Source organism: Dipodomys merriami, unplaced genomic scaffold, assembly GCF_024711535.1.
Source record: "Dipodomys merriami isolate MVZ:Mamm:240054 unplaced genomic scaffold, mDipMer1.0.p SCAF_138, whole genome shotgun sequence".
NCBI lineage: Eukaryota > Metazoa > Chordata > Mammalia > Rodentia > Heteromyidae > Dipodomys > Dipodomys merriami.
The window spans coordinates 2,569,045-2,582,445 of NW_027202693.1; the positions used below are offsets into that span (position 1 = coordinate 2,569,045).

General features: G+C 50.3%; 1 protein-coding gene across 1 annotated transcript; it reads left to right on the plus strand.

The window, feature by feature from the left end:
• The first annotated feature begins 384 nt into the window (after nucleotides 1-384).
• LOC138825547 (group 10 secretory phospholipase A2-like) lies at nucleotides 385-11,135 on the plus strand. The gene is made up of 4 exons (XM_070020179.1): nucleotides 385-481; nucleotides 2,805-2,955; nucleotides 4,763-4,869; nucleotides 10,947-11,135. Exons 1-4 carry the CDS (start codon nucleotides 388-390, stop codon nucleotides 11,087-11,089), a joined length of 495 nt encoding a protein of 164 aa, XP_069876280.1. The 5' UTR covers nucleotides 385-387; the 3' UTR covers nucleotides 11,090-11,135.
• The last annotated feature ends 2,266 nt before the right edge of the window (nucleotides 11,136-13,401 follow it).

A 13,401-nucleotide genomic window follows, 5' to 3' on the forward strand; every position in this document is an offset into this window, starting at 1 on the left:
GCCTCTCCTCCCTTCCGGTCTCATGTCCTGTGGCTGCCCAGGTAAGCACTGGTGTGGAGGGAATGGCAAAGTGTGTGTGTGTGTGGTGTCTGTGGATAATAGAAACACAGCCCTTGATGCCTTGGCATCCCAGGGTCTGACTCCCCTCCTCTTGGTCCCCGGGGCGGGGGGTGGGAGATGGGGAGGTTATTAGGTGGTGACCAGGATGGAGAGAGGTGGCAGAGGTCACCGATGGCCGCAAGGCCCAGGTGCGGGCAGTGCCGGGCTCCGCCCAGGCCCTGGGAGGGTGCGGCCTGCGGCGGGGCGGGGCCAGGCGGGCCTGGAGGTGGGGTCCACCTTACCTTGCTGCCCGCCAGCCAGCGGCCGGCCGCACTGTCCCACACCTGGATGGGCCGGCCACCTCCCCGCAGCCCTCCACCACTGTCACCAATGCTGCTGCTGCTGCTCCCGCCGCTGCTGCTGTTGCTGGGCCCCGGCCTGGGTGAGTGAGCCCTCCCCCCCTCCCGCCACCTCCACCCCAGCCCCCTTCCTCAGATGCTGCCACAGACCCAGGGGCCCTGACCCCCCACCTCTCCCCGGGCTTCCCTGCTCAGCACCCACCCAAGGGATTTATAACCAGCTCCGTCCTGCCCCCTGTACATGCCACCCATTCTCGGGGACCCCCATCACAAACTGGGGAGCCCCAGGGAGGGAGCCCCTCACTCCCACTCCACCCCTGGCCCTCGTTGCTGCCTTGCCCATGTAGATCTGTGGCATCTAAGGCTGAGGAGCAGGACACCACCATGGGCTGGATTTCGGGGGGGCACCTTCTCACTAGCCCTCACTGAGTAACCCCCCATTCTGGGGGTGCACACCCTCAGCCCCCACCAACCTGGCATGTGGGGACACAGAGCTGGCCCCCACCTTACCTGCAAGCAGGTGCATAGATTCAGCCACAGGCTCCCAGAGACGCCCTATGGGGGGGCAGGCGCACCCCGGTGAGACCCCCAGGTTCAACCTCATGGCTGACAGACACTGAAGTGTGCACACACAGACCTGGCTCTCTGAGAGGAGGCCGGCCGCAGGCAGACAGGGCAAACAGACCCCGGCCTGACCTGCCCCTCCTATATTGGCGCAGAGGGAGTGTTTTCTTTGGTTCCAAACCCAGTGCCAGGGACAGGGGGTGTGGCTCAAGAGGCAGAGTACTTGCTTGCCTAGCACCTCTGAGGCTCCGAGTTCAAAGCCCTGCACTTACTAGTCCAGTCCTGGTGGCTCCTGCTTGTCACCCCAGCAACTGGGGGGAGGCTGAGATTTGAGGATCACAGTTTGAAGCCAGCCTGGGCAGGAAAGTCCATGAGATTCTTATCTGTAGTTAACCAGCAAAAAGCTAGAAGTGGAGGTGTGACTCAGGTGGTAAGGGACCATTCCTGAGAGAAAAGAGAAAACAACCACCACCACCACAACAGAAGGAATTGAAAATGCGAGCTGCTGGTCTGGTCTGAGATGCAAGGGGGGTGGGGGGGAGTGGTTAGGTCAGGGACAGGAGTGAACTTTGCAGACAGCCCCAGGGGAGGGTGCTGGGAGATGGGTGCTTGGTGCTTGGTGGATTCAGAGGTTTCTTCTTGGAAACTCACCCAGGGCATCCTGAGCTGCCCAAGTCAGAGATCTGCTCTGAAAGCACCCTCCAGAAGTGGGTACCAGGACAGAATGTCCAGGTCCCTGGGCTACCTGGGAGACAAGGCAGATACTGCAGGGAGGTGGTTGGTCCTGAGCAGGGCAGGGGGACAGGGGCAGGGGGCAAGCACTTTCAGCAGAGTCAGCTTGTAGTGGGTATGACTGGAAGGGTGGCTGGTGCTGGTGAGGGCTGGGGGCCTGGCTTCCCTCAGACCTTGTGTACAGTGGGGACTCTGAGTTTTATTTGGAGCCCATGAAGGTTCGAAGCCGGCATGTTAGTTGCTTGGGAGTGAGAATTAGTCATCCAGACAGGAATGGGGCTATTTTTCCCCCCCTAGTCCTGGGGTTTGACTCAGGACCTGGGCAGTGTCCCTGAGCTGCTTTTGCTCAAGGCTACCACTCTACCCCTTGAGCCACAGCACTAATTCCAGGTTTTTCTGTGTATGTGGTACTGAGGAATTGAACCTGGGGCTTCATGCATGCTAGGCAAGCACTCTACCATTAAGCCACCTTCCTAGCCCGCTAAACTCATTTTTACATTTTCTTCTTCTTTTACATATTTCTAGTCTTTTGCACCATTATGCTGCTCTTTCTACTAAGAAAATGTGCGCGCGTGCGTACACACACACACACACACACACACACACACACTCCTGTGTTCAATTTGCTCTGGATTCCTAAAAAAAAAATCATTGTGGGCCAGGCATGGTGGTGCACTCCTGTAATCCCAGCACTCAGGAGACAGAAGCAGGAGGATCTCAAGTTCTAGGCCAGCCTGGACTACACAGTGAGACCCTGTCCCACCATCTCCCACCCTCTAAAAAAACATAGTGATGAAAGCATATTCTTTTTGTTGTTGTGGTTGGTTGTGGGGCTTGAACCCAGCGCCTTGGTGCGGTCCCTGAGTTCTTTCACTCAAGGCTAGCACTCTACCACTTTGAACCTCAGCACCACTTCTGGTTTCTGAGTGGTTCATGGAGATAAGGGTCTCACACTTTCTGCCTAGGCTGGCTTTGAACCGCGATCCTCAGAACTCAGCCCCCTGAGAAGCTAGAATGACAGGCGTGAGCCACTGACGCTGGGCACTATTGCCCTTCTTTAGGACTAGAAAAGTCCTGACCTGCAGCCTCTGGCCCTTGTTCCCCACCCAGCCTCTGGGAGGTCACACGTGTACCGCCGGGGGATCCTGGAACTGGCGGGAACCGTGAGGTGCACTGGCAACCGACCACCTATCGCCTACGTGAACTACGGCTGCTTTTGTGGCCTGGGAGGACATGGCCAACCCCGAGACGCCATTGACTGGTGCGTGAGTATAGGCTTGCACCGGGCTAGGAGTAGTGAGGGGCCAGGAGGATGGGCCCCACACTGAAGTTGGGGTTTGGTGGGGGGAAGATGCCAGCGCCTCTCATTACAAGGCCCTGGCTGGCTTGCCAGTGAAGACAAATCTTATTTATGGATGTCGCCAGTCCTGGGGCTTGAACTCAGGGCCTGGGCACTGTCCCTGAGCTTCTTCTTGTTCAAAGCTAGCACTCTACCACTTGAGCCACAGCGCCACTTCCGGCTTTTTCTCTGTATGTGGTACTGAGGAATTGAATCCAGGGCTTCATGCATGCTAGGCAAGCGCTCTACCACTAAGCCACATTCCCAGCCTCTGAAGACAAATCTTGATGCCAGCCCCTTCTCACCGTGGCCAGGCAGAGGCTGATGGCACTGGCTGAAAGAAAGTGATATAAAGGGCTGGGAAGGTGGCTCAGTGGTAGAGCACTTGCCTTGCATGCATGAGGCCCTGGGTTCGATTCCTCAGCACCACATAAGCAGAAAAAGCCAGAAGTGGTCCTGTGGCTCAAGTGGTAGAGTGCTAGCCTTGAGCTGAAGAGCTGAGGGACAGTACCCAGGCCCAGAGTTCAAGCCCCATGACCCACAAAAAAAAAAAGGAAAAAAAGAAAGTGATATAAAGATAACCAGATTTCCTATGTGCCCTGGGAACTTCCTGGCCCATTTTACAACAGGCTTCCTTTCATATATGAGGAAACTGAGGCACAGAGACATCAAATGACTTGTCTGGGGCTGTGCAGAATGTCCGGTGTGGGAGGTGGAACTGGAACCCAGGCTTCTGGCTGGATTTGCACTCTGGGCTCCGCACTCTGCCCACCGGGCAGGAGAAAAGCCATTCTGCACAAAGCCATCCCTTCCCAATGGCTTTTGAGGCTCAGACCCTCTGTGTGGATGAAGCCCCCTGGCTTGGTTCTGTGGGGTCCAGACACTCACCCACCTCCACACGGCTCAGAAGGCCTGGCCCAGAGTGTTCATGGATACAGAATACACAAATGAATGAACGAGTGACTGAATGAATGAGTGGAGGGACTGATGTGAACAGGAAGTATTTACTGAGCTTTACGGCCCTGGGCTGACAGTAGGGACAGTAATCAACAGGACAGACCTGCTTTGACAAGAGGGTGTGACAGGAGATTGTCATAACCTGAGGACATAGCAGGTGGCCCAGGGGACATCCTGAGTGGAAGCTGCTGCGTGGGCTGACTGAAGGGACCAGAGTGGGCTTGTGGTTGCTTTAGACACAGGGTACAGAGTGGGGCAGAGAAGAGGCCAGGGTGGCCGAGTTCAACGTGCATAGAGCAAAGCAGGCACACAGGGTAGAGACTGTGTGGGGCACAAAGGGACTCAGGCAGGTTCTCTTCCAGAACCGGGTCAATCAGGGATGAAACTGCCTCAAGTGTCCACCAATCACTGTCCACTGGCTCCTAGGAACTCTCCACCCACCTAGCCGGATGGCCAGAGCTCTCTGCAGGTGGCTCACGCCTGTAATCCCAGCTACTCAGGAGGCTGATATCTGTGTGTATGGGGGGGATCACAGTTCAAAGCCAGCCCAGGCAGGAAAGGTGTGGGAGACTCTGATCTCCAATTAACCACCAAAAGCCAGAAGTGGGCTTACGTGGTAGAGCACTAGCTTTGAGCAAAAAAAAAAAAAAAAGCTTAGGAACAGTACCTAGGCCCTGAGTTCAAGCCCCAGGACCGGCCCAAGAGAGAGAGAAGGCTTGAAAGACCCCTGCCTTCTCCCAGCAGCCCTTCTGCCCCACCTCTCCCTCCCCAGGTGCTGTCATCAGCATGACTGCTGTTATTCTCGAGCTGAGCAAGCCGGCTGCAGCCCCAAGATAGAACGTTACTCCTGGGAATGCGTCAACCAGACCATCCAGTGTGGTGAGCATGGCGTGGCCTAACGATGCACTCCTCTTCCCACTCAGCGTGGAACAGCACGCGGGTTTCTCTAATCTGAGCCATTTCTACATTGAACACTTAGAAATACATACACTTCCAATGAAACTCATTTCTTAGGGTGTCTGGCGGGGTGGGATCGGGGGGGGGGGATGGAGGAAAAATACAGAAATGATGCCAGATATAAACAATCTAGAAGGCAGCAGGGTATGGTGGGGCTTGTTTTAATCCCAGGCTACTCAGGAGGCTGAGGTAGGCAGATCTGGCTGTCCAAGGCCAGCCTGGGCAAAAGACTTTATCAAAGCCCCCTTCTCCCCTTCCAAAAGAAACACACCTAAAAGCTTAAGGGCTGGAGGTGTGGCTTAAGTGACAGAGCATCTGCCTAGTAAGGGCAAGGACCTGAGTTCAAATCCCAGTGTTGTAAGTAACAACAACAAAAATACCAGAAGAAGGGACTGGGCACATAAACTCACACATCCTCAAATTGTAAATGCTCTGCAATCAGTGCTCTGCTCTGAAGAAAGGGTAAGGTAGGTTGGACCAGCGATGGACATGGAAAATCATGGATGACTTTTCCAGTCAGAACGAGAAAGGAAAAGAAGGTGGTGCCCATGGCTCAGGTCTGAATGCCTCACTTCTTCTCAGGAGGTTGAGATCCAAGGGTTGGAAAGTTCAAAGCCAGCTCAGAGAGACAAATCCCAGAGGCTTTTATCTCCAGGTGACCAGGAAAGAATCAGAAGTGGAGGCATGGTTAAGGGGTAGAGAGCCAGCCATGACAGAAAAAAACAAGCAGGAGTCTGAGGACTTGAGTTCAAGCCCTACTATGGGCAAAACAAAAGAACAAAAGGAAGGAAAACAGAAGGAAGGAAGGGAGGGAGGGAGGGAGGGAGGGAGAGAGGAAGGAAGGAAGGAAGGAAGGAAGGAAGGAAGGAAGGAAGGAAGGAAGGAAGGAAGGGTGGCAGGGAATTTACATAGTGGTACCAGTCGACTTTCTAGGTAGCAGTGATGTAGAGAGCTCAGAGTAAAGGCACACACCTGTAATCTCAGCATTTGTGGGTGGGTGGGGAGCTAAAGTAGGCCACACTATGTTAAAATAAATAAATAACTAGATACGTAGATAAAATAAAACTTTAAAGAAGATCAAAGCTGATTACTGATAGCTCATGCTTGTCATCCTAGCTACTCAGGAGGCTGAGATCTGAGGATCATGGTTCAAAGCCAGCCCAGGCAGAAAAGTACACGAGACGAATTAACCATCAGAAAGCCAGGAGTGGAGCTGTGGCTCAAAATGGTAGAGCGCTAGCCTTGAGCAGAATTGCTCTGGACAGTGCTCTGGTCCTGATTTCAAGCCCCATGACCACCACCACCACCAAAAAGAATTTCCTGTCCTGGCTGGCTTTGAACCGCACTCCTCAGATCTCAACTTCCTGAGTAGCTAGGATTACAGGTGTGAGCCACAGCACCTCACAAATACACACACACACACACACACACACACACACACACACACACGTTTAGGGTTAATGGAGCCCCAGGCAGCATCCCCTTATCCAGTCTCCTGTTTTAGGATTGGGAAACTGAGGCCCAGGGGGAGGAGATGACATGTCCTTAATCCACCCTTCTCCAGGACGGGCAAAGAGGAGGTGAGAGGAAGCTTGGTGAGGAGTTCTCAAGCTCTTCTCTCTCCCTTCCGTTTGCACGTCCTGCTGGCTGGAAGCCCCCCTTTGAGATGTTTACAAGATGTTTGTTGATCTGTTTGCTGCTGCTGTGTGTAGAGCTATCCAGCCCCAACCGAAGGAGAAGAACCAAAGTCTCTATTATGCATTTTTGGACTAAAAATATTCTCTTATTCTGTTTGGAGATATTCTGAATATAGTTGTTTATTTAATTACAGGTCTGGCTCATTTTCCATTTATGGGCCTGACAAATATATGAAAAGTTGTAAAGCCTGTCATAATATTTGCTAGCAGGATTTAATTTTAAGGTGAACCCATAGGAGCTATTTTTCCTTTTGCTGAGTGTGTGTAACAGGGTCTCACCCTGTAGCCCAGGGTGCCCTCACTCACTGGATCCTCCTGCCTCGGCCTCCAAAGTGTGGGGCTCACAGACAAGTTTCTTTGTGTGTGTGTGTGTGCTGGTCCTACAGATTGAACTCAGGGCCTGGACTCTGTCCTTGAGCTTTTTTTTTGCCCAAAGCTAGCGCTCTACCACTTGAACCACAGCTCCACTTCTGGCTTTTTTTTTTTTTTTTTTTTTGGCAATTCATTGGACATAAGAGCATCAGGGGCTTTCCTGCTGACTGGTTTTTGAACTGTGATCCTTTGGATCTCAGTCTCCTAAGTAGCTGGGATTACAGGCGTGAGCACTAATACCCCATAGCCGCTTACCTCTTATCGACCAAGTGGGAATACTATAACACGCTTGTTGTGTTTGTATCAATATTGGACATAATGTGGAGCCTGGGTGTATTCTCAGCAATGTTACTGAGAATCTTATCAGGGCCAGGCTCCATGTGATGTTTTGAGCGAATCAGAGCAGCAAGGTCTTACAGTCTAGAAAGAGGAGACAGGAGAAGGAGGAAACAATGCTCAACAGGAAATGGACTCCTTACCTTACTCATGTAACTGTAACCCCTCTGTATAGTATCTTTACAACAAAAAAAAATGTAATTAAAAAAAGAAAGAGGAGACAGGCAGGTAGAAGGCAGAGCTCAGTGTTAAAGTCCCTAACACGCAAGGAGAGAAACTGGCCCTGTAAAGAAGTAGTGGGGCCACAATCAGTACAGATATCCTGGCGTAGGAATGAATGCTCTCAGTTACACAGGTGACAGTCTATGGACTTTTGGCTCCATTGTTTCTGGGCTTGATGTGAGGTAGAGCATCATGGGAGAAGGGCAAGGTGGTACAGAGCTGTCTTCATGATGGCCAGGAAACAGAGAGGGGGTGGGGAGGAGGGAGAGTCCCTCTGAGTATACACCTAGTGTGCCACTTCCTCCTACTGGGCCCCACCTCTGACAGGTTCCACCACCTCCCAATATTGCTGTAGATTACGAATCCATCATCAGCGGATGGATCCATCATTGAACACAGAGCCCTTATGGTTCAATTGCTTCTCAGTGATTGGACCCATTAATCCTTCAATGCAGGAGTCTTTCTGGGCAAATGATAATACAGTGTCTGCAACAGAGTCCTTGTGAGTGAGAACAGGTGACAATGTTGGATAGAAGTGGGGGTCCAGGTAGCTTTCTAAGATGTAGCCGGGGAGCCAGGAGTCATCTATCCACCCACCCCATCCATCCATCCATCCATCCATCCATCCATCCATCCATCCATCCATCCATCCTTGGTCCATCCATCAATGGTCCATCAATCCACCCATTGTCATCAATCATCAATCCACCCATAAATCCATGCATCTTTATTAAAAATCATTACTTATTGTTATTTTAAAGGTGATGTAAGGAAGTATTACAATTACATGAGTCAGGTAATGAGTACATCTCCTTTGTACAGTGTCTTCCCTTCCCTCACTCTCTCCCAGTCCCCCTCTCCTGTCTCCACTCACTAGTTGTATTGTCCATATGTCTTTTTAAAAGTTATGTTTAAAAATTATATAAGTAGTTTTACAAAGAGGTGGTCATTCAACGAATCAGTTTATACATACAATGCATCTTGATCAATATCACCCTTTTCGTCATTCCATCCATCATCCATCGTATTACCCTTCCTCCCTTCTTTCCTTTCTGCTTTCTTTTCATCCTTCCTTTCCTCCTTGCATCCATCTATAGAAGGATGTTCTCTCTCTCTTTTTTTCCGGTTATGGGGCTTGAACTGTGGGCCTGGGCATTGTCTTCAGCTCAAGGCGAGTGCTCTGCCTGTAAGCTAGGCTTACAGGCGTGAGCCACAGTGCCTGGCTGGATGTTCTTTCTTATTTAACCATAGTATGTGCTCTTTGTGAAAAAAAAAAAAAAAGTCAAGCATTTCAGAAACAGTCTAATATACACAGTTACACTCCATCCACCAGAATTAACTAGTGTCTAAGTTTGGCATCTTCATTTATGTGAGTGTATGTGTAAATCTACACACATATTTAGATCATTACATACAGTGTGCAATTTTTTCACTTAACCTTGTGTCTTAGACAACTTGGAACAAAGGGGCCGACCTCATTCTCTCAAAGCTTGACCTTCTTTTCCTCTCTTCTCCTTTCCTTTCCTTTCCTCTTTTGAGTGGACAGCCAGGAAACCATCAGGGCAGCTAGACCTTATATAGATCAGGCTGGCCTCCCACTTGCTATGTATCCCAGATGAGCCTTGACAATCCTCCTAAATCAGCCTTCCAAATGCTGAGATTGCAGGCATGTACTGCCACAACCCAGCTATGGCAGGGCTGTCCAGCCTTGACACTGTCAGCATTATGGGCCACATAATTCTCTAGTGGGGGCTTCCCTGTTGCACCCTGAGATGTTTGTAGCATCTCTGTATTTTACCCACTAGATGGCAGTGGCAACTCCACCCTGCTACCCCACCACCCAACAACCTCAGCATGGTGCTAACAACCAAAAATGTGACATTGTGCCCTAGTTGATGCTGACTGTGGTCTATAATACAAATGTACTTTATTTTGACCTGTCTCCAGTGTTCATATGTTTTTGTTTGTTTTATTTTCTGGTGAGATGCTTTGTCACTGTGAAGGGAAGTCTGATGTCAACAACTTACCAGATGGAAAGGTTTTATTTCGGTTCATGATTTCATGAACTGAGGGTCCAGCCATGGTTGCCTTGGCTCTGCTTTGGGCCTGAGGCTCAATATCAGGTGGGAGGTGGGAGCTTCTGGAGGAGGAGGAGTAGGAGGCTGCTTCCCTCATGGCAGCCAGGAAGTAGAGTGAGGAAAGGACAGGAAGTCCCCTTTAAAGACACACCCTCCCCCATGAGATGCTCCCTCCCACTGCACCCCTCCTTCTAAAGTTTCCAGAACCTGCCAAAATAGCACTGCCAGCTGGGGATGAAGCAATTGCCCATGAGCCTGAGGGGGACATTTTCTATCCCACCTCCTAACCTCCTGCCCTGCTCCCCTCCACAGGCCCGTCATGAAGATGGGCCCTCACAGTCCATCTCCCAGGTGCCCCAAATCTTAGCCATTCTGACATCGTTCAGAAATCGAAATTCAAAGTCTCTTCAGAGACTCAAAACCATTAGCTTGAAAGGAAGTTTAAGATATCTCAAAGCACGATGGTGTAGAGCACACAATCCTATTCCAAAGGGAGGAGTAACAGAATAGCAGAGAAGGATCGAATCAGAAAGAACATCATGTATGGACCAAAGGGAGGAAGGAAGGAAGGAAGGAAGGAAGGGAGGGAGGGAGGGAGGGAGGGAGGGGGGGGGCGGGCGGGCAGGCAAATAGGAGTCTTGTGCATGCTAGGCAAGTGCATACCCAGCACCGATCCTGTGTTAATTGAGGTCTTGGGCTGAAAGTTTAGATGAGCTGGCAGTGCAAGGAGCTGTAAGGCAGGCATTTCAAACCCAGTCCTTCATGGTTGCCAGGTGCCTTGTATCTTATCTAAGTGGATCACCAAATGGAACCACGTAATATTGTCTCAGAAGAGAAGCCAGAAACTTGTGTGGACTTTGGACTCTTTATTGGAAACATCAAGTCCCTATTGTTTTATTTTCTGCCAGTCCTGAGGCTCGAACTCAGCAGGGCCTGGCTGCTGTCCTTTAGCTTATTTTGCTCAAGGCTAGTACTCTACCACTTGAGTCACAGCCCTACTTCCACCTTTTGGTGGTTAATCGGAGTTAAGCCTCACAGACTTTTCTTTTGTAGACTGGCTTCAAACTGTGAGCCTCAGATCTCAGCCTTCTGAATAGCTAGGATTGCAGGCATGAGCCACAGTGCTGGCTTCAAGTACAGATTCCCATGAGCAGATGCAGAGGGACAAGGTAAACATGGTGCCACATTAGCCTAATTTATAACCTGACCTGCCTTCAGCTTTACCAGCTTCCCTGGTGTCTGCCCTGGGTCTCTGCAGGTCCCTGTCTTACCTCAGTTTCCTCACTTCTTCCAGGATCAGCAGAAAACAAGTGCCAAGAACTAATGTGCAAGTGTGATGCGGAGTTTGCTCACTGCTTGGTGGGGACTAAATACCACCTAAAATACCTCTTCTATCCCCAGTTCTTGTGTGAGGCAAACTCACCCCCATGTGACTGAACATTGGGACCTGTCTAGTCTGCTGCACAAGGAAATAAAGCTGCTTTTCACTACCGAACAATGGCATCCAGTTTTCTGCAGAAGGCACTTGAGGCCAAGTGATAAAGCTGCAAGCCTGCGGTTGCGCGTGCGCTCTTTCTCTCTCTCTCCATCCTGGAACTCAAGGCTCAGCTTGTTTATTTACTGATTGATGAAGGTCAAAAGCCCTAGGTGTATTTTATAAGACCACAACCGGGTTGGGTTTGGTATCAAGTTTTATTTCTTTCCTTTGTGTGTGTGTGTGTACTGGGACTTGAATTCAGGGCCACTTGAACTCTAGCTGGGCTTTTTGAGCTCAAGAAGCTAACACTCTACCACTCCAATCATATCGCCACTTCTGGTTTTTTGTTGGTTAATTGGAGATACGAGTCTCATAGACTTTTCTGCCCAGGCTTGCTTCCAATCAGAATTCTCAGCTGTCTCCTGAGTTGCTGGGATTACAGGCGTGAGCCACCAGTACTGACCTGCTATCAGTTTTGAGGTCTAACTCACTGGAAGGCTTTCTATTCCAACTGTGAGCTGATGGCTAGAGGTTACATGTGAGTGGCCATCTTGCCATGTGGTAGGCCACACTGGAAGCGAAGGGTCTTAAGGATGAACTAGCTGGGAGCTGGCGATGTGGCTCAGAGGTAGAGAGCTTGACTGCAGAGCCTGGGGTTGCATCTCCAGCACTGCAAAAATGTCAGATGATCACGTAATACACCACCCTTGTTACTTTCAAGTGAAGCAATTGTTACCTTAATGGAGCCTTTCCCCTTCCACTGCTTGTAACAGTTAAAATTTATTTCTTGGCATCCAGGTACGGTAGTGAATGCCTATAGTCCCAGTTACTGGGGGGGGGGGGCTGAAGGGTGGCTTTAACGCAGGAGTTTGATGCCAACATGGATAATATAGCAAGACCTATTTATAAAGAGAAAAAGAAAAATCTGGGGCTGAGGGTAAAGCTCCATGAAGAGTCAGGCGCTGGTGGCTCACATCTGTAATCCCAGCTACTCAGGAGGCTGAGATCTGAGGATCGCGGTCCAAAGCCAGCCAGGGCAGGAAAGTCCATGAGACTCTTATCTCCAATAAACCACTAGAAAACTGGAAGTGGTGCTGTGGCTCAAGCGGTAGAGTGCTCACCTTGAGCTGAAGAGCTGAGGGACAGCACCCAGCACCACCCCACGACCAACAAAACAAAACAAAACATGAAGAGTTCAGTGCTCACCACCCCCATCTCCCACAGCAAAAAAAAAAGAGGAAAATACAGAGCAATATATAAAGCAAAAGAAAAAAAAAGGAAAATACAGAGCAATATATAAAGCAGGAAAAAAAAATCCCTAAAGCACTATAATTCCACAATCCAGAACTATCCTGGTTAGCATTTGATTTTTCTAGTTTCTTAAAGTGCAGTCAAAGCTAGGCTTGGTAGCATACGCCTCTAATCCTAGCACTCAGGAGGCTGAGGTAGGAGGATCGAGAGTTGTAGTAGCCAGCATGGGCTACAGGTCAAGTTTGGATAACAGCCTGGACTACAGTAGGGCAGTCTCAAAAAAAAAAAAAAAAAAAAAAGGGAAAAAAGCAAAAATATATATAGTTGAGACTATGCTGTATAATGTTCATAAGGTTATTTTTTTCTGTGTCATGAAAAAACAATCACCACCTAGAAGGAAGCCTTGAGTTCAGCAAACAAAAAAAGCAACGGAAACTTCCTCTTGAAGCGTTCTATGACTTAGTGGCAGAGCACCTGCCTACCAAGGGTCTGGGTTCCATCCTCAGCCCTCAGAAACACAGACCCCCTCCCACCCCCACCCAAGAGTTAAACGGTATCATGTTATAGGTCACAGACTTGGACATGAGAGCTGGTTCCTGTTTTTGTCCATTGTTTGGATAAGGATGCTTGTAAATAATTTCTCCCAACTCCCCCAACCCGTTTTTGTTTTCAATTATGCTGGATTTGGAGAAATGACATTTTCAGTGGGTATTTTCTGTAGACTCCTTTGGCGCCCCTAAGCCTGCCTTGATAAGGACGGGGGCTACCCTTGAACTGCCCTGTGGAGGCGCCCAGACAGGAGCTGGTGCCCAGCTGTTTGCTCTGGGCGAGTCTCCTTTGTGGGCGTCACCTGTGGGGGAGGGAGGCAAGGTGTGGGCAGCTTGTGGAGCGGGGCTGATGGGCGCCCAGCCATCTTGTGGTCAGTCTGCACCGTGGCCAGCTACCACCTCTTGTGGGAAGGGAAGAGTAACCAGCCCAGGGCCTAGGCCAGACTCGCACAAACATTGCCCAGGCCCAGGGA